Source organism: Daphnia carinata, chromosome 1, assembly GCF_022539665.2.
Source record: "Daphnia carinata strain CSIRO-1 chromosome 1, CSIRO_AGI_Dcar_HiC_V3, whole genome shotgun sequence".
NCBI classification, from domain to species: Eukaryota; Metazoa; Arthropoda; class Branchiopoda; order Diplostraca; family Daphniidae; genus Daphnia; species Daphnia carinata.
Window position 1 is genome coordinate 13,646,766 of NC_081331.1, and position 19,667 is coordinate 13,666,432.

Below are 19,667 nucleotides of genomic sequence, written 5' to 3' on the forward strand. Positions count from 1 at the left end.
CAATCCAATTCTACCTTAAAACTGTCATCAGGTGGTTAAAAGCCAGGGCAGCTGTTCACTTTTGAACCCCTCCGAACGTTCTCCTTTCATGATATTTCATGATTTTTCTGAGGAATTGACCTTGCAGATAAGAGAGAAAAAAATAGAAGTAATGATGTTTCCCAAAATACGAAGTAGTGGACGACGTTGGAGAAGGAGAAGCTCTCGTCGATTGGTTCCGCGAAACGGAATCTGATGACCCGTCCTCTCTTTTTCCGGTTCTTTTGTTTGCGTTTTCGCACTCCTTCCTTTTCTACGTCTTCGTAATGCGATAAAACATAACTTGTAAAGTTCCAATTCCTTTTAATCACGTCCCAAACGTCAAGATAATTACACAGCATATTGAACAGTAGATGCATTACATTTACACACACATACGGACAGATGACATTGGCTGTTTCAAATAATATTATTTTTTCATGGTTTCAATTTTGTTCGTTTATTAGAATTTATAATTATCATTTTTAAATATATTATATTCCCAACAGCAGCAAATGCGATAACTTTTCCATTAAAAGAAAACGAAAAACCAACGTTGTGTTTGCGTATGTGTGTGTGTGGTAAATAATCAAATTGTGACATCAAAGCACATGGAATTCGTTATTCATAGACGTAACAAATAAAGACATGCACAAAGATTTCGGTTCATTCCGCCTTCGCTCCCAATTGAGTTTCTTTTGAATTTCCTATTGTTCACCCCTTCCCATTATCCGAACTTTCCATCACAAAAATAGAAAATCACGTTCCAGGCTTCTTTTGTAATTTTTGCTGATTTTTTGAAAAGATTCTTTTCCCCCTTTTTTGCGATTGACTAGGAGATCGGACCTCTCCGCCTTTTCCCATCTAACATGTAAAAATATAACGAGGCGTATTACAAAGACATGATTAAGAATGATCTCTCTCCAATAAGCAAATTGTACAACAATATAACATAGTTGTGGCGCCGTCTCTCTCCGTTTCATTAGTGAGTGTCTTTGTCTGTTTTCTTTGTTTCCATAAGGAGAAAGAAGAACATTAATTTCATTATAAACGAAGGAAACAAAAAGACGAGACAAACATCTCGATGAGTTGACGGAATCACGAAAGAGATTGTGATAATGCAACAAAGAAAAAAAGCCGCTGGGACAATTTCAGGGGTGGAGGGTACAACAACAAAACATTCAAAACACAAAAGCCTTAGAATGGAAAACTTAAATAAAAAAGGAGCACGACGGTGGGGGTAGAAGGAGAATTCGCCCAAACCTTTCAAATGTTGGTATTAACCATTTTTTACAAAACGGATTCGGTAAAAAGGGCGACAGGGAAGTGGCGGATGTGCGTCTGCCACTGGGACGACAGCTGGAAGAACTTGACATTGTTCCATTCCACTCCATCAATCACCACTGTAATCACACAAATTAAATTCATTTCAAATAATTAACTCGATTAAATCAAATCACCTTTGAGCAGAGAATGGTGCGTCTTGGCCTGGCACACGAGCCGGTTGATTCCCTCGACCACTTGACTCTTGGATTCCGACTCCTTTTCCTTCTCCTTTTTCTTGCCCAGCCGCATGACTATTTGCAAAAGCAATCGCATTAGTGACGTCAATTGGAGACAACACAAAACTAGCAATGAACGTACTTTTTTGTTTCTTTTCTTTCAGGCCGAACGTCATCGTAAAAAGAGAAGACGCATCCGAACCGGATGAGGCTGTTGCCGATGACGACACGTTGCTATGGGGTAGTCGTTGGACGACAATCCAGCGGAAACCAGCTTTGACCGTGTATTTCACGCTGCTCTGCTCAGCCGGACCGGGTTTTTCCCGTTTAACAGCTTGCGCCATCGTCGCCAGACTAATGGCCGCGGCGGAAGCGATGCTCTCGCGGGCCGTCGCCGAGGCGGCTGCAGCTGCGGCGCTTGCTCCCGACAGCCAATAATCCACTTGAAGTTCGACCGATTCAGCTCCAGGTGTGAACATTTCACGCCTATTTCGAGAAGCGTGAATGCGTTTGAATTTATTATTTCAGGAATACGTTAACTTACTGGCCGTGAATGGAAGAAATGTTGGGCGAACTGGGAGGGGTTGTTCTTCCTCCTGTTCGATCTTTGTTATCCCGTTGTTCTCTATCGATGGAACTGCCAGGTTGAATGGCGGCATTGACAGTCAACATGCCGGCCGATTGGTGCGGAGGTGAACCGGATAATGTGCCCGAAGTGGCTCCTGTATTGCTCAACTGTTGACCGTCCTCCATTTCGACCGAACCCGGTGTCATGGCAGCGGCTGCTGCCATAACAGCAGCCGCAGATTCAGCAAAACCGATTCGCACTTCACTAACGAATGGGATAAACACCTGTGTCGATTCCTCCTCTGAACTGATCCCCCATTAAGAAAATTAACTTCATGTTTCTACTAAAAATTAATCAAATCATTTACTTTGGTTCGCGGTAGGTGATCATGGCCTCGGCGATGGGGACCTGGACGGTGCATCCGTTGCTGGTCAAATACCTGCCGAGCCTGTGGATGACTTCCTGGACGTCGATTTTGGACGGCGTGGTGACTCCAGGAGTGGAACATGTCCCCATCGGGTCGTTTCCATTGGTCGTTGCAGCCAACATCTTCTCGGCCGGCCTGTCCAGGGCCTCTCGCCACGAATCCGAGACAAAGTTGACGTTGTAATAGCGATCGAGCGAGGCCAGGTAGCGCGAAAGTGTGTTGTTCGATCCGCCAGTACCGATGCCGCTACTATTATTTCCGGCAGAAGATCCGCTGTTAGTAACGAGGGGAACGATGTAGAATTTGAGATAATTTTTCCAGTCAGGCGGTTTGCTGCTAAATTGTTCAACGTAGCAACGCAAGACGGCGTTGACATAACTGTCAGGACCCATGAGCACTACTTTGATGGGTGGCGGTGGTTTGGCGCTGCAATTGCAACTAAAAGAAAACAAAACCATCAGAAAAGTCAGAAATGATGGAAAAGCGCAGTTGGCAAACTTACAATTTCTGAATTTTGGAGACGAGACAGGCGATGGTGGCGCGGACGTCAGCGACTCCTCCAGTGCAGACGGCCCGTTGTTGGCGCTCGGCCAGTCTTCCGGCCAGGTTACATCCTTGCAAATCCGCTCCACTGACCATGATGACGTGATCGGGTAGAGCGTCGTCAGCCGGCATACAACGCACCAGCTGCTCCAGAAGGATCTTCCGAGGCTGTTTTTGTTATTTTCCCGCCAACAAAATAAACATTAAAAAAAAAAAAATGGGAAAGAAATATTATTAAAAGACAATTTTTAAACTTCTAAAATCGAAGATACAAAAATGGCGCAATGTTCGCCCATGCCTGGGGTTTCTCTCAAGCAACGGTGGCCATAAACACGCACACGGTACACGAAACAAAAACAACGAGAGCAAAGAATCGATACATCCGTTTTTTCGCATGACTCGAGCAGGAAAAGATATCGAAATTTTAGAATTTTCTTTTATCAACACATTACTACCATACGCTGTCGAAACAAAAAAAACTTTCAAAAATGCGCGAAAAAAATTTATGCGGCTTATATATGTGCGGGATGCGGAAAAGCCAGCATGCATTTTTTTTTGCACGTTGCAGAGATTGTAAACTTACGCTAGATTCATTCGATTTATCTTTAACTGTGGTAGTTGAAAAGTTAGTGCTGGCGCCTTGAGCGCCCTTTTTGGTGGCCTCTTTTTGTTGCGTCTGCGAGTTGGAAGTCCCTGAGCAAGGCGAAGGAGCGAAGCTCCCTGATGATATGGACGACAACGAAGGACCCGATCGCTCCCGGTTGAACAATCGACTTCTCCTCACCTCTTTTTCATTCTATCACGCGTGTTGATGTACAAATCCCAAAGATTAAACATTGGGTTTTTGCGGGAAACGGAGGCTCAAGGATTAAAACAAAAACAAGGAATTTTTACCTTGGTCTTATCATCGTTCGTTGCCGATACGAAATGGGACGGGCAATGGGCGCTTGGTGCGGTTGGGGTGTCGCTTTCACGATCCTGGTCGGTCCACATGGAATCGGCGTGCGTGGAATCTGAATCTGCCCGTTTGGAACTCTCATCGCTGTAATGCCGTTCCAACCGTCTGCCACCACCGGAGAGACCCGACGATGTGATCGTTGCAGCCGCTTTCTCGTTGAAGAAAGTTCCAGTTGTCGGGAACGTAAATGCGGATGCGTTCGAATTGAGATCAGGAGCCAATAATGACCGACTGGAAGCGAAGAACGGCCTCAACGAAGGTTTCGGAGTTGACGTGACACTCAACGTATCCATTTCAGGTCCAGAATCGCTCAGATCTTCAAGTTCGTCGATTAAATCCTCGATATCCCCGGCATCCATTTCAAGATCGGCTCCTATAGAAAATTTTATAATTAAAATGAGTTAATTGTTTAAGTGGCTCATTAAAAAAAAAAAATACCAGTGAGTTTCGTCGGGTCTTCATCGGCCTCATTTTCCAAGCCTTGGAGATCCTCTGTGATCTTGAATCGTTTGAGCAAGGCGACAAATTTCTGCTTCAAATTCCTTTGTCTGGCATTGGAAGGCAAGATCTTTCCACGATTTTGCAGCAGGGCTTTGTTGATCCTTCCACTGCGTCGGTCCACACCAGATCCCACTACTCCACCGACGCCAACGACGCCGGCACCACCTCCAGCACCGACGACCAGGCCGGCCGTTTGATCCGAATCGGATCCCCCGTCCTCGTTGCTCGAGAAATCGTCATCATCTTCATCTTCGTAGCGGACGAATCCAGACCGCATTCCTCCGACGCTTCCGCGTTCCAGCACTAAAGGGTGAGACAGAGAGAGGGTGGAGGGATTGGTTCTGGATTTGGTGGTCGACAACAACACAGCAGGACTACCGCTGAGTAACGTTGCGGCAGTCGCTTGTACTACTCCATTTTTTTTCACAAACAATGCCATCGGATATATAAACAGGAAGCCGGATGCCACCCAGTCAATAATCAAAACGCAATAACAGATAAACATGCACCAAAAAAGGGCAGTCCACCACAAATCCATGCATATTAAAATCCAAACAAACGTGCACCATTATTTTGAATCCGTATCATGCCAAAGCAGATAGGTTTTTCGGGAGATTCAGAGAGAGAGTGAGAGAAAGAAATAAAGTAAGAAAAAAAGAATGAAAGAAAGAAGATGGAGAGATATTGAACCAAGATGGTGGTGCCCAGAAAAAAAAAGGGGTGGGAAATGGGACAGACGAAGTACACGTGTCCTAACCCCTTGGTATAAATATTAACATTTCTTTTTATTTAAGGAGAAGATGTCCGGATGGACAGGAAATAATGGGAGAAAAGAAAAAGAGTTGGTTCATTATACCTGCACCGTCGCCCAGCGATAGGGTCTTGAGACGCTCGGCCGCTTCTTCGTGATCGACGGGCTGACTGCTCAACGATTGGACTTGGACGCGGGCAAGCGGAGCGACGCTCTCCTTGCCGCTGGTGCTCGACGTCTCTCCGTACAATTCCAATTCCATGTCGATCTGACGCTGGACAGCCGCCACCATGTTGATGGTGCTGGAACACAGCGTCTTGTAGCCGAGGATCGTCCGGTTCTTGTAGCGTTTGCGGCGCTGCAGCATCACTTGAAGCCGATTGCCGGCCTCCCACTGTTTCAGGTAGTGCGGGTACTGCAGGGCGAAACGCAGCTCCAATTCCGTGTCCAGCAGACCACCTCCGGCCGGCAGCATAATCTCATTGGACCTCAACGTCCGCTTGGAACTCTGTAATAAGATTGAAACTAACTTTATAGCTATGGACTAAATTTGGCACGCCATCTCTAAATAATACCTGCATTTTAACAGCCAACGTAATGGAACTGATGTCTGAGCCAAGCGGTTTGAGGATCGTCAGGCGAGACAAGGTCAACGAACATAACCTAGTCACAAAGAATGGTGACAAATAATAAAACAAACGTGTGAAATAACAACAACCATCATAGTATTTTCTACCGCCAGATAACCTTGCAACCTCGGCACGCCCAACGCGCCCTTTAGACTAGTCATATCGATTAATCATTAGCGATAGCAGGGGTTGTTAGATTTCCTCTGCCCGTCTTTCAGTCGACCTGGATCGTTGGCCGTCAGCGACTGTTTCATGTGTTTAGAAAAAGTTCATTTTGAAAACAAAACTATTTCCCTTCCATTTTTTTTTCTTTCTTCTCATTCTCATTCATTCGTCACGTCTGCAGCAGGGGATCGATTTCTCAACAAGAATTTCCCCTCTCTCCCTATATTTAAGGAGAAGAGAAAAAAAGAAATGGGAAACGGAAGAAGCCCGTTTGGCACTGAGCCGGCTTAAAGGGCACGAGGCTCCAGCACAGAAAAGTGAAGAGGAGAAGATGATAAACAAAGTAGTGCAACATCAGCAGCACAAGAGTGGGTGTTGCCATGAAGTCTTAATTCCCCCTCTTCTACTTTACTGACACATAGATATTCAATTGTCTGAAAGTTTTGAAAAAATCTGTGAGAACATCACAAACGAGCTCCTAAAATGTCATGTTCATACAATTGGATTTTACTGGGAAGGAAAAAAAATGCAGACAAATGAAATTCCCATGAGCTGAAATGAATATTAGCACATGTTTTGCAGGATATCCTGTTGTTGTTTTTTTACACAGGTTCCTCTTCAGTGTTTTGGAATGCTACGTAAAGTTGCATGGCATTTCACATGAAAGTCTGTGGAGCGCAACTGTGGTTCTTTTCAGCTGTTTGGTTCCCTGCATGCTTCGTTCTTTCATCTTACCTTGGGACACAGCTGGGTGGTGTTCGGTCAACATCCCAAGCAGCAAAGAGGTTCATCGGAATCAGGGGTTGCCCATCACCCTTGGCTGCCTTGCTGGTGACGACACCGCCCGCCAGCGAGCCGCGTCCGATCCTCTCCGTCATTATATTTCAGATGTCGAAACAGCAGGGAAATAATGTAGCTGATTATACTGTGAAACACTAGAAACTGGGAGGGAAAAAGAAAAAAAAATCACAGAAGCAAGTTGCAGCTGTGGTTGGTTCTCTCACGAACCCATGGAGAATGGAACGAAAAACCAACAGAACACACAAGTGAACGAGCCAACTCCCGAAAAACAAGAGCTGTTGTTTTCACTACCGACGCCCTTCGACGCCCTGCAGAACTGAATCAGAAGTTAGAACAAACTTCCTCTCTCTCTCTTTAACTCGAACGAAATACACACAGACACACACACGGAACTCGTCGATGAGCGTCTGCGTCGCCAGGTTTTCGTTGACGGATCAGCTGAGACACAGGCAGCGCCTCTATCGGCTGACTCATTCTATTCAGAGTAAAGACGTAGTAACTATTGCATATCACTGACGCAACACTATCGGGTTCGTACTTCAACATTGCATGTCCACGTATTTATTTTTAAACAATTGGCATTACACTGTATCTTATTCCAACGAGAAGTAGGTTTAAAATCCACTCATGAAAGTGACACTGGTCATCTTATGGAATGTGCTGGGAGTGTTCCGCGCGGCCCACACACCATTTTATCGATTGGTCTGAGAGTGTGCTGCTGTGTGCACAGCCGTGCATGATTCGATGTTAAAAAGAAGAAATAACTCCTTGCTGTTGGCGTCTGCCTGAGTGCTGCTGATTAGCCACGAACATGCTTTCGCCCCGTTGATGGATGCCAACGTTTATAACCAGCTGTTTGCGCCATTTATAGAATAGCTCGATGACGTGCAAATCCAATCATCAAAATGTGAAGCTAGAATTTCAGAAATAAATTTTAGCATAAATGAAAAGACGACCAAATGATGATTACGCGCTAGAAATCCTCTTCACGCTTATAATCTTTTAAAGAGATCTGCAACTCATAAAGAGGAAGCATAGTCGAGATTGCACGCAATCAAGCGACACAGAAAAAAAGCGAACCAATTAATCAAGGCTGCTGGATGAAAATCGGTGCTTCCAGCTGGCGCAAAAAATTGGCCCGCAACCTTCAATTCCTTCCTTTTTCTTCGTGGCCTACTTTTTCCCATCATCCGTTGATACAATTTGTTTTTTCCTGCTCCGGTTATTAAATGGTTGTTTTATTTGTTTCCACGGTGCAATCCCCTCGTTTTCGTTATCGCAAGATGAAAACAGACCGTATAGGTTGTGATGAGAAATCCCAAAAGGGTCACGATAGTAATCTAAAGCTCTCAACAAAGTTTAAGGAAGAATGAGACAGAACTAAAAAAAATCAACAAAGAAGGAAGGAAGATGATAAGCGCGTCCGGACGGATCGATCGCGAGGAAACGGCCGGAGAAAAAAAAAATATATAAAAGGCAAAAGAAGGGAACACCCACTCTTATTCACCGTAGACTCTCTACACGGAACCATTCGGAATCAATACCGCATTTTCTGAAGACGGAAAGAAAGGAATAGAAATGTGACAATTTTTTTGAAAGCCATTGACAGTTGAGAAGGAGACTAGTTGTATGAGATATGGCTTCACAGATTATGAAAAGGAAGACATCGTCAATTGGCCTTTTCTTTGTTGTTTCCTGTGTACGAAATAAGCAGGTTTTTTGTGTGACAACAGGAACAACGTGTTCAGTTCGGTGGGATTTAAAAATTATATCATCTCGCAGCTGTTTTTGTTAGAAAGTCGCGCAACGCTGATAAATTCCCACCTTATTCATATTCACGCAGTGTTGGTGCACGTCACGCAACCCTGAACGCTGTCTTCTCCATTCTCTCGCTCTTGTCAGCTTCGTATCGTATACTAAATCCTATTCGGTTTTTCATTGCCGTTGGAGAATAATGTTGCTCGTGATTTACTTGGAGTCGAGCCAAGACTATTCGTTGTATAAAACAAACCACGTCCAACTGCCATTGGAAACGTTCCCTATACTTTCATAAAACAGCAAGGACAACAAAACAACTGCACAAGACTCCATGACGCTGTCTCAATGTTTCTTTTGTCTACTATCATTTATTTGGCAACGAGCATTAAAGGATCTGATTGTCACCATTGGCGCGTGAAATGCCTCTGGACTTTTGGTTGCAAAATAAGCGAGGCAAAAAGCAGAAATGGGATCAGAAGGTGGCCATCAAAAAAAAGGTCCCAGACCACAGACTCGGCCAAGGTCCCGTTCATTATCTTACGATTCATACTCATGGGAAGAGAAAGGGGAATTGATACGTATACAAGAGGCTTTACCGTAACCAAGTCCCAGACGGGACATGGAGCCTCCACTATCCGTTTGGACGATGTGACCACCGATCGTTGCTGGATACCGAGATTCTTGCAGACTGTTCAGCTGGAATATTAAAACACCTGTCAAATGCAGAGCCATCTATCGTCGATATTATCGATTTTTTTCTATAATGGGACTGGGACAAAACCCATTTTAAAAATCAGGAAACAATGACTGCGGCCTCAGAAATCATTTTTTCTTTGTCTCGCTAAATTTCAGTTCTACATTTTCTCAACATTTGCAAAATTTAAAGATCCCGTAACGCTGTTACAGTTGGACGGCGATTCCTTCATTACTGCCTTATTATTCACGAATTTGTAGAATTTGTCATCTCTTCTTCAACTGTTCTATCATTATACTGAGGAGGCAATCCGGGGCAGTGGAACGTATAGGCCTCTTTAATCCAATTGATCCAGCCCCATTGGCGAGTGTGATCCGCCCACGAGTTGCAGAGCGAAGTCGTGCAGACTTGATCAAAGGCCCAGTAACTGTGATTGGTATTGCGCAAAGGGTCTGCCACCGTGAATTTTCGGCCCGTAGGCGTACCGTAGATCATAGCCTGTAAGTTTCCGATGAACAGGCTTGGTCGTAGTCGGTCTTCTTGGCAGCCTCGTACAAATATTGCGGATGCACCATCTTCCTCGTGATCTTGCTTTTCATGATAGTAGATGCCACAATAAGCTTCAGTGGACTGACAAACGATTGTTTCTGCCATGGCTTCTGGATGTTTCTGGTCCAGCAAACACCACGGACGATCCCAAACGGACATATCTCCTTCGTTGCTTTTATCGGCCCAACATTTATAGCACATGAGTGGGCGACCGGATTCTTGACTCACTTTCAAAATGATCGGAAAAAGCAAAAACAATACAAAAAATGGAACGGCAGCTGTAGTGATTTTCACACATCTCACGGTCAACATTTTCTGTGATTGCCTACGAGCTGGACCGCCAACCGTTAACTGCGAGTGTTTCGATATAATACTTCGTTTCTTCGTAACTAGTACAGCTCAAGATTGCTCTGACTGTTGCCACCGCATTAAAATATTTCTAGCATTTCCGGTAGATCCATCCGACATAGAAGATGTAACGGTCTATTGGGAAATTTGCTGGGCAAAATAATTCAGGAGATTCAAAATCAGACTGGGAATTGCTTTCCGCCCACGGATACAGATAGATTGTAGGTGCAATAGGACCAACAATCGGCGAAATCCCTAGAGCTCGGAATGAACGAACGATATTGCTTTGGATGCAAATGAATGTTGGAGTCATCGGCAGAACAAGAAGATAGAAATTGAAAATTGCTTTTGACGCTATTACCGACTAGAATTGCTGTTTATACCAACGCTGAATCGGGCGTAGCAGACGACGTTAATTGAATTTTGAAATTTGTGATTGTGAATTCGGAGTGGTTCCTGTTGCCCAATTTTTCCAATAGAAGTAGTAGGTGCTTGTTTATTCATAACAAGATTATTTTCGGGGCTACTATTCTTCGATATTTTCCATTGAGGACAAATTGCCGACCTGTTAATTTTTTTCAATGACGTCATTGTCTACTGCTCGAGACCGATATAATGCCGCAAATTCACTGCTGTGCCTTCTACAAGCATTGGAAGGACGGGTAACCGTAATTGAATTGCAGAATGAAATGGCCGTCAAGGGCCTCATCTCTCAGGTTGATGGGTAAATATTGTTTCTTCTAAAGAAAGGACTATTTCTAGATCTCATTTCTTTTTTTCTTCTTTTTCTTTTACATATGTTTAGATTCATGAATGTATCTGTACATGATGCAACAGTACAAGGAAATGATGACAAGCACTACCAATTTGAAGAGTTCTTTGTCAAGGCCAGAAACATCAGATATGTTCAAATCCCAGATGATGTGAGACTGTTTCATACAAAACAATCACTTCATAACTTTATAACACTTATTTTCCTTTTTGTAGATTGATATCACAGAGGCCATCAAGAATCAACTTTAAGGCAAACCCAAACCTAATAAGACAAATATGAGTGACACAACAAAAGCAAAACTGGCTAGGAAAAGACAAAAAGAAACACTGAAGTTCATTCAGCAACAGCAACAAACTGAAGCAAAAGAAAGTGAACCCCAGCCTCCTGGGACATCACAAGACACAAGCTAATGGTTGAATATCTGACACTTAAATACAATGTTGCCTCAATTACCCTTTGTCTCTGGAATGATTTTAGTATTACAGATGGTTGGTAGTCGATCCTGTAAGCCAACCAATGCAACACTTAGCTGATGCAAGTAGCGTGGCATCTCATGAAGTGAAGCTCTTGTTCTTGTTTGGATTTGCAAGGATTCCTGTAGTCTTTGAATGGCCTTTTGTACAGGTTGTTCAGCCATATTTACCATGTTATTCCTTAGGGATATGTTGCTGTCTCCTAGGATAGTAAAGTGCAAAGATACATAGTTGAACATTTTAATAAAGAAGTATGAATGATTCTAAATGCATTCTTACGTAGGCGATAGTGCAATAGAGTGTTGTATTTCAGTTTGTGTTTTGGTGTCTTTTTGGGGTTACCCGAACTGGGTACGAAGCTTATGTTAGCAACAGTAGAATTATTCGGAACATCGGAGTCCTCGTCCGATTCCGAAGCTTCCCCTAACACCATTCCACATACGACTCGATTCGAAGTTTCCATTGTATGGAGTTCAATTGCAGAAAAATATTCTGATTGCCTTTTTTTACGAGGTGGATAAGAGGAATATTTCTTAACCACTTGTGCCGAATTGCCAATTGCTAAACAGATCGACAAATGACAAGACAATCACGAATTACGACGTTTGCTCGAGACACATTCATCTGGAAACTTGACTTTAGAGTTTGGCCAAGGCTCAGCAGACGAAATAGCGATTTCGTAACTTTCTTGCCACCAGGGGTCCTTCCGTTCCTTATTGTTGTGCTTCGGCGCCAGTCATCGTCTGCTAGCTCAGTTCAAAGACGACAGAACAGATTCTGACAACTTAACCTCCTCATTGTCCCGAACAGAGATTTTAACAATTGTAACTTCGTATCCCCATCGTCTCCTCTATTTACTTAAACAATTGAAGCGGTCGGAGTACTTTTCTTCATTTGTGAGCTTTACATTTATTAACCATGAATAATGCTGAGAATTTTACACAAGCGCTGCTATTGAAGCTAAACGAACCTGACTTTGTCCCCACTCTCGTTTTTGAAAAACGTTTTGTCGAAATATTTTGCACGAAGTTGAGTAAAATCAATGAGGCGAAATCGTGCGGAACAGCAAATCATTCAATTGCTAACATGAATGAAATGCTTGATTGTGTCTTGGTGATTGCCAAAAAAGATGACAAATTCATTCCCCTTTTTGGAATTATGGACAACATGTATGAGCAAATCATCAACAGTTTAAGTAAGGCTATCTTGGCAAAAATAGAATGTTGCCTATTTATTTTTAACCATGTGTTTTTATTAATTTTTTTTCCTGATATTTAGTCATAATTAAAGAGTATTATCAAGCAATATGGAAATTATCTGACCATGTATTTTTTTTATTGATAGGAAGTGAACTAATAGAGAGTGAGTCATTGATACCCCTACATGCCAAGGTAAGACATCCTCTCCATACATCATGAATGTATTCATTACTATATACCTGTAAACCACTGTTTTTGATCTGAAATTTAATGCAATAAGCATCTTGGCAGTATTGTTATTTACATCCTACAGTAATTCTTAAAGTTCATTAGCACGCGCGCTTATCAGACTTCGGGGCATGGTGAAAATGTCTTGGGCATTTTAGGGGAGGAAGATTAAATTCAAAATCTAGAAGTTAATACCCCACTATTGGCTGGCTTGTATCGTGCCGGTACTTGGAAAAAAAAAGGGCATGTCAAGTAGTCAAGATACGTACAAGGATGTTTGTGCCCTTTTTACTTACTGGTAGCTGTCTATAGAACGGGGCCAAAGTAATATTTTTTTTTTCGAATACAGGTTTTAAACTTCATCAGCCTCATCATCAAACATATTCCATCTAGGAGGGCTACATTTGTAACGCTTGATCTTCACAAATTATTGTTGCTGAAACCAGCCGTGAGTATTTGTACCGTTATTATGACTGTAATGCATTGATTTTACTAAAGGTCGCTCCATGAAACAGGTTTTAAATCATGATCTTATAATGCTGAGGGTTGAAATTTTGGAGGTATTGAGTGATATTCCAGCAGCCTTACAAGACATTTCCTCAATTAATGCTCTCAATTTACTCATCAGTAAGCATCAGGATAATCCCCTTTCATGAATATTTAATATACATAACGAGCTCATTGCATGTTAGGTTTCTTGGAAGGTTTTATTGAGACCAACGAATCCAGTTTCAACTTAAGTGACCCCGAACTTCTTAAATCACTATTGAGCCTGATTAGCAAAATCTCTCGTGATGTTTCATTAAATAACAGTTATCACCTGAGAAAGTTCGACGATGGTAAGCCTATTCACTATTTCTATAAGTAGAAATGTTGCTTAACGTATTCAAATAGTTTTTCTAGAACTAGCACGAATTTTTCCGGAACTAGAACAGGTTCGTAATTAATGAAATAGCTAATGAATTAGTTTCATATTAATTCGTGTTTTCCCACGGAACCTAAGGCCATTCAAGGAGTTTACAAATCAGTCTGTGAAGCTACGCTTTCATGCTCTAGAGCCTCTTTGTATGCGACAAAGAAATCTCCGCTCAGCATAGCCCATTCACGAATTTCCAAACAGCGACCCAAAGTTTTTCAATACAGCATGAGCATTTTGGATTTCAAACCTACACCCGTCGTCAATCTAGCAAAAAGCGGTCGAAAATCAGCAAAGTCTGATGAATATTCCGTTGATCGTTTCATGTTTATTGATATGAATAACATTGACCTGGAGGTTGATGCTATTTCATTCGAAAAGTCAGTCGAACAGATCTCTTTGGAAAGAACTGCAGAGGTCATCGTTGTACTTTCCGAGCGCTTACTCTTGAATCCCTTAAATAATTCTGTTCTTTGTTCATATAGGTAATTTGTGGAATGCTTAATTCTAACAAAGGTAAATTTCATATCATTACATAATTTGCAATAATTATTAAAGTATTCTTTTGAAGGCGGTACAATTCACTTTGGAATCAGTAACTCTGGAAGGATAGAAGGTGTTCGCGTAAACCATGAACAACGAGATGGACTTCGTTGTGGTAATCAATTGAATGATTCTGTCTTCTTTTTAGCTTTTCGTTTAAAGGTATTAACGTGATTTACAGGATTGGACAATGTCTTTTTACACCAGCTGTCGCCTTTACTTCCGTCTTCACTAGTCAGTGTTACTTTCATTCCCGTAAGAGATGAAAATACGAGGACCACAAAGTCAAATCATGCTCTTTATGTGATAAGAATCGTCGTCCCAGCTAAGATGAATACGCTTTACCACTTGAAAAATCGGAATTTATGTTTTGTTCGTAGGCATACAGGGAACGAGCAGCTTAATCTTAAAGAAGTTCGACAATTAACTGTTTCGCTATGCGAAAAACGTTTTATGCCATAACCTAGGTTTTTTATTTTTTTTATGTTTCGTGACATGCTCTGAAGAACAACATTTGAAGTACAAGATTCAATTTTAAACTTTTCACCAGTTTCAAGAGTTGATGAATTTCATTTTTTACATTCAATGTACTGGCATTACAAGATACTGGAAGAGCGAATAAGAACAGTTTGTTACCTTCTTTGGTAGCGAACACGTGAAGAGGAAACTTGGAATAAACTAGCCCTTTTCAAAACAGGGTGCACTTGGCCGCTAGTTGTCAGTATATTATTGCTCCTTTATGTACACAAAATTAAAAGTCGTCGTAATGTTAAAAACAAAATGCCGAAGAGGAATGCAGGGATTTACATGTTCAGACTACCGAATTGTTTCTCCGGTTGACATTGAGTAACTCGTCGACATTCTTAAAGGCCAGTGGTGTCGTGGCCGGCTCTTCTGTCGAATCCAGCAAATCTTCATCGCCGGATAAAAGGGCGTCAGAGTCCTCCGGTAAACTATCCAGATTGCTGTTGTTGTTGACCACTCTTTGGTATCGAACAGCTCGCTTCCGACCACGCTTTGGCTTTTTCATTAGGAAATTATCAGTTACCCAAAACATCAGAACCTTAGTGAAAGTAGAACAAAAATAATAAGCTATATGAGAAAAAAAAAAGGAGAAGGGAAAATTACGTTAACGAAGAAAGGTATCACGAGCAACACCACCGTAATAGCCACCTTTGGATCTGTTATTGGGGAGAGAATCAGATCACGAACCTAAAAAAAATGTGTGTTACTGATAATTTCATGTTTTTTTAATGATGGGTGTTATACTTTGTCCCAAAACTCCAATTGGACTAGGATTGTTATGAGTACTTTTTCTACCACCATTATCCCCATGTAAACTCCAGACTGTGCCGCCCAGGCTTTAGCACTTGCAGGGTTTCCTTGATAAGAAGCAATGGAGAATTGATCTTATTAGGCCCAATATAAAGAAATGTTTTAATACTAGTTATCATACCATATTCTCCAAAATAGAGGTATTGCCACTTCCACTTGTCAGCCAATTTCACTGTGAGTCTAATGCATGCATAAATGACTAGCAGACCTACTGAAGAGTCGAGCAAGAAACTGACAATGTACCTGTCAAGGTTTCATAACTTGGTAAAAAGAATGATAAGTTAACAAGTTGTGTAAATTAGATTTACCATGTACATGGATCTCCTTGGAATAATGTTGCAAGATATATATTTGCCATGTGAATAACAAGTGAACCAAGACCTTGCTTTGAGGTATCATAGAACCAAACAAGCCAGGAGCGCCTACGCCGGGCAGGCTCACAAAACCTCTTTACTGTCAAATGTATTATAGTTGATAAAACATATATATTATGAGTAAAAAATAAATTTTTATTAACATTAAACTTACAGACAAGGCATGTAAAAGCTAAACATGCAAGGACAGCTTGTACTGTCCAACCGAAGTCGTCCGTAAGGGCATCCTTGGAGCAAAGTGGAGAACCCCTTGGCCTGACCGTGACCGCCGAATTGGCAATCAACTCTGTTCCAAGATTCATCTAGTTCAGATCTACTGTCACACCAACCGTGCATTAATACATGCACAATAACAAATCCCCTAGTAAACTGTCACTAGATCATTTCCAACTTTCTCCCGTTTTAGCTCAGAACGGCCCACTTTCCAGTGAAGGCCAAAAGATTGTTGATGCTCTGCAGTCCGCACCCACAAATTTAGCGGGTATATCTCAGCGACCCTGGCGGTAGACTCACTACTGAATGTCATTCATTGTTTTACTTCATAACAATTTCATCGATTAGTGGCGTGGAAATAACCAGATCCAGGTTACAGTGAATTCATAATTTAAATCATGCTAAGTCTTAAGAAAAAAATATCGAAAAGTATGAACGTGTGATGACAGCAATGTATACCAGCTGACTAGAAGCATGGGTTTAGCAGCTATGTAATAATACAAGTGTCCAAGAAAACGAAATGTTCGTAAAAAAACAACGGATTTCCAGCATTAAGGTACATGTCAACCGGTAAGCTTGTATGACGATTTCAAACGAATCTATCTCAGGTGTCAATCATGTAGCCACCGGCCACCCATTTACAAGTGTATAAGGATCTGCTATCAGATTCTGGCGCCCTTGTGGCTATCAGGTCAATGGCGCTTAAGCCTTGCCTTTTACGTTTAGCGTGACGATTCCTAGAGATAACGTCTTCTGTTTCCCTTGATGACAGTTTTTACTGTTTTAAACACATGCGAGGCGTTGGAATCGAAGAAACCTCTTTCTTCGAAATAATATTTTATTTAAGCTTAAAACGAATATGTTTTTGACGATGGTAGATGATGTCATTAAAACCTGTGGGAATCTTTTTCAAGAAGAAGAGAATTTCCTTTGGATGCTTATAATGAGTATATTTCACATTTAAAGCAAGAGAAGGGTTATAGAAGTTACATAACGAACCACTGGTTAAAAGGATTTAGATCTGCGTGTAGATTAAACATACATGGAAAGGAAATTTTCAAGCGATTTTAATTGTGCGTTGTTGTTGAATGGCCAAAGCAGCGATGGTGACAAGTCCGAGAGAGACGGAAGATACCCAATCGCTGTTGGATACCTTATCTTTCACCATGTCGAAAACCGTGGTAAATGTCGGCTCCAGCATCAGTGAGTCATCTTCCTTGTTAATTATACGAATATCGCGACGAGTCATTCTCTTCTCAGAAAGATCTCTGGCCCCGAGACGACTTGTTTCCGATACAGTTGCAAGACGATCATCGCGACGTTGATCAACTCGACGTTCAACATCTTCACGAGATCGTTCGTCGCGGCGTTCGTCATTGCGGCGCCCTGCAATATCCCGTTCGACAGATTGGTCCCTACGCTCGACAACAACACGGCGTTCATTGTTTTCTTGGGCACTATCCTGGATAGCTCGACGTTCGCTACGAACATCAAGATTCATTGTCCTGCGCTCTTCGCTTCGACGTTGTTCGACTCGTTCATCATCGTTTTCGTTTTGACGTCTTTCTTCTCGTCGATTCTCGTTAGATCGATGCTGGCGACGTTCAGTTGTTCTTTCTACTTCATTTCTGCGTTCGTCAACTCGAATCTGTCCGTTGTCTTGGCGATTTTCTTCTCTTCTTTCCTCAACCGATCGACGCTCACGTTCTTCACCTGTTCGGCGTTGTTGAACACGTTCGTCTTGGCGTCGGTCAGATCGACGTTGCGTTTCACGTTCATCTTGGCGTCGATCAGATCGACGTTGTGTTTCACGTTCATCTTGGCGTTGGTCAGACCGACGTTGCGTTTCACGTTCATCTTGGCTTCGATCAGATCGACGTTGCATTTCACGTCTTTCTTCTTGGCGTTCGTTCTGTTGACGAACGACCGATCTTTCCACTTCATTCCGGCGTTCAGCGCTTCGGCGCTCATCATTCCTGTTTTCATCTCTTCGGTTTTCGACGACACCTCGACGTTCGTCCATTCTCCTTTCGCTAGATTGCCTGTCTTCGCGGAGCTGATCTCGACGGTCGGCCACCCTACGTTCTTCTTCACGATGTTGATCGACACGACGCTCCGTTTGGCTTCGGACAGCCGAGCGTGTCACGTCCGCTGGTTGGCGTCTATCTTCCGTTCTACTTCTCTCCATACGACGATCGTCAGGTGTTGAACGCTCATCGACTTCTCGACGGTGAGTTTCTGATGTACGCCGACGATCTTGTTCCATGCGGCGTTCATCGTTCAAAACTCTTCTAGTTTCTTCTTTTAAATCGTTAGGATTTAAAAGGTTCCTTTCGTCATTGCTGAAATTTCAAACAGATAATAGAAAGTGCAATTTTAACATGCAAAAGACGTTGAATTAAGAGTTCTGACAACGGAAATTAGTTAACATTTAAATTAGAATGATAGTACTTACCGAATATTGCCTAGAGCAACCGAAGAGTCGCAATGATATTGGCTGATGGCCAGTACTAGCCAAAGAGAAGCTGTGACAAGCAACAGTTTAACCATCTTTTTGATTAGGGTCTTTTTCGTAAATGTATTAGTTAGTGAAGTTAGGCTGTTATATGCTACTCTGTTGTGAGGACTTACTCCAGCCAAGAGCGCCGAGTTCTTTGGTTTCTTTCCACGAACGCGGTCGCTATTTATACAAGGATGGTGGGGTAAGAACAGAATGACGCCGACACAGTCTTGTTATCACGAATTGGCAGGCGAGAACTCGCCAAGTCATTTGAATCAATAACGCCTGAATGGTGACAAGATCCATTCATAATGAACATATCCGAAGAATGGGCCTTTGGATATTGTGCTTAACCACGAAATGTGAATGAAATCACTTCTTTGCCTTTCTCTAAAGCCAAAATCGCCATTGCTCAATAGAAGTGGAAGAGGATTTCACATGTCAATGCTTCTCGGAATACGATATTTATGAGAAAAAATTAACGGTGCGTAATATATGATGGGATTTTTAATGTTAATGGGTGGACTTGCTGTGGCTAATTTTACTTGGAATGAGGTTATCAAATTAATATTCCAACATCATACACGGGAAAATTATTTTCTTTCCGAACATAAGATCGTCTTGCTTTTTCATTTTTCAGGTTCTATTAAAAATAATCTTTTTGGCTTGCTCTTCTTTTTTGCTTACTATCGGTTGCTTTAATGTTAATGACGTTACTTTCTATCGTTAAACTGCAGACGGGAATTTTGCGATTCATTTGAATCAATTCCGCTTGGATAGCAATTCTTTCACGGTAAGGTTGAAATCTTACCACCCCTTGTGTTTCTAATAGATAAACGTCTTACCTTGCTATTCTTTCTTATTTACTTGAAAGTTATCTAATAATTTCACCAGCTCTG

At 42.1% G+C, this 19,667-nt stretch overlaps 6 protein-coding genes across 8 annotated transcripts; 2 read left to right on the forward strand and 4 right to left on the reverse strand.

Annotated features, from left to right (window-relative positions):
* Positions 1-322: 322 nt before the first annotated feature.
* LOC130691639 (phosphofurin acidic cluster sorting protein 2-like) lies at positions 323-7,295 on the reverse strand. 3 transcript variants are annotated; one of them, XM_057514606.2, is made up of 12 exons: positions 6,798-7,295; positions 5,844-5,931; positions 5,374-5,776; positions 4,455-4,925; positions 3,953-4,389; positions 3,642-3,854; positions 3,018-3,226; positions 2,456-2,953; positions 2,065-2,394; positions 1,663-2,006; positions 1,479-1,595; positions 323-1,421 (listed from the first exon to the last, which is right to left on the reverse strand). In XM_057514606.2, exons 1-12 carry the CDS (start codon positions 6,938-6,940, stop codon positions 1,309-1,311), a joined length of 3,366 nt encoding a protein of 1,121 aa, XP_057370589.1. In that variant the 5' UTR covers positions 6,941-7,295; the 3' UTR covers positions 323-1,308. The 3 variants fall into 3 exon arrangements, with proteins under 3 accessions (XP_057370589.1, XP_057370591.1, XP_057370592.1); XM_057514608.2 differs by having other exon boundaries at positions 4,455-4,820; positions 6,798-7,293; XM_057514609.2 differs by lacking the exon at positions 3,642-3,854 and having other exon boundaries at positions 6,798-7,294.
* A 2,134-nt stretch (positions 7,296-9,429) lies between these two features.
* On the reverse strand, positions 9,430-10,536 carry LOC130691071 (uncharacterized). Its single transcript, XM_057513974.2, has one exon. The coding sequence runs from the start codon at positions 10,174-10,176 to the stop codon at positions 9,562-9,564; it is 615 nt and encodes a 204-aa protein (XP_057369957.1). The 5' UTR covers positions 10,177-10,536; the 3' UTR covers positions 9,430-9,561.
* Positions 10,537-10,793: 257 nt separating this feature from the next.
* Positions 10,794-11,443, forward strand: LOC130691672 (U7 snRNA-associated Sm-like protein LSm10). Its single transcript, XM_057514661.2, is given in 3 exon segments — positions 10,794-10,936; positions 11,018-11,135; positions 11,200-11,443. Coding segments are annotated over 3 exon segments (459 nt in total). The 3' UTR covers positions 11,398-11,443.
* Positions 11,444-12,220: 777 nt separating this feature from the next.
* LOC130691653 (uncharacterized) lies at positions 12,221-14,897 on the forward strand. The gene is made up of 10 exons (XM_057514634.2): positions 12,221-12,655; positions 12,805-12,851; positions 13,237-13,335; positions 13,403-13,514; positions 13,580-13,726; positions 13,782-13,822; positions 13,891-14,220; positions 14,289-14,319; positions 14,375-14,461; positions 14,528-14,897. Exons 1-10 carry the CDS (start codon positions 12,379-12,381, stop codon positions 14,806-14,808), a joined length of 1,452 nt encoding a protein of 483 aa, XP_057370617.1. The 5' UTR covers positions 12,221-12,378; the 3' UTR covers positions 14,809-14,897.
* A 153-nt stretch (positions 14,898-15,050) lies between these two features.
* Positions 15,051-16,508, reverse strand: LOC130691665 (store-operated calcium entry regulator STIMATE-like). Its single transcript, XM_057514651.2, has 6 exons — positions 16,210-16,508; positions 15,990-16,134; positions 15,803-15,924; positions 15,616-15,728; positions 15,475-15,558; positions 15,051-15,409 (listed from the first exon to the last, which is right to left on the reverse strand). The coding sequence occupies exons 1-6, from the start codon at positions 16,355-16,357 to the stop codon at positions 15,158-15,160; spliced, it is 864 nt and encodes a 287-aa protein (XP_057370634.1). The 5' UTR covers positions 16,358-16,508; the 3' UTR covers positions 15,051-15,157.
* A 695-nt stretch (positions 16,509-17,203) lies between these two features.
* LOC130691657 (trichohyalin-like) lies at positions 17,204-18,937 on the reverse strand. Its single transcript, XM_057514640.2, has 2 exons — positions 18,724-18,937; positions 17,204-18,610 (listed from the first exon to the last, which is right to left on the reverse strand). Exons 1-2 carry the CDS (start codon positions 18,816-18,818, stop codon positions 17,326-17,328), a joined length of 1,380 nt encoding a protein of 459 aa, XP_057370623.1. The 5' UTR covers positions 18,819-18,937; the 3' UTR covers positions 17,204-17,325.
* Between the last annotated feature and the right edge of the window lie 730 nt (positions 18,938-19,667).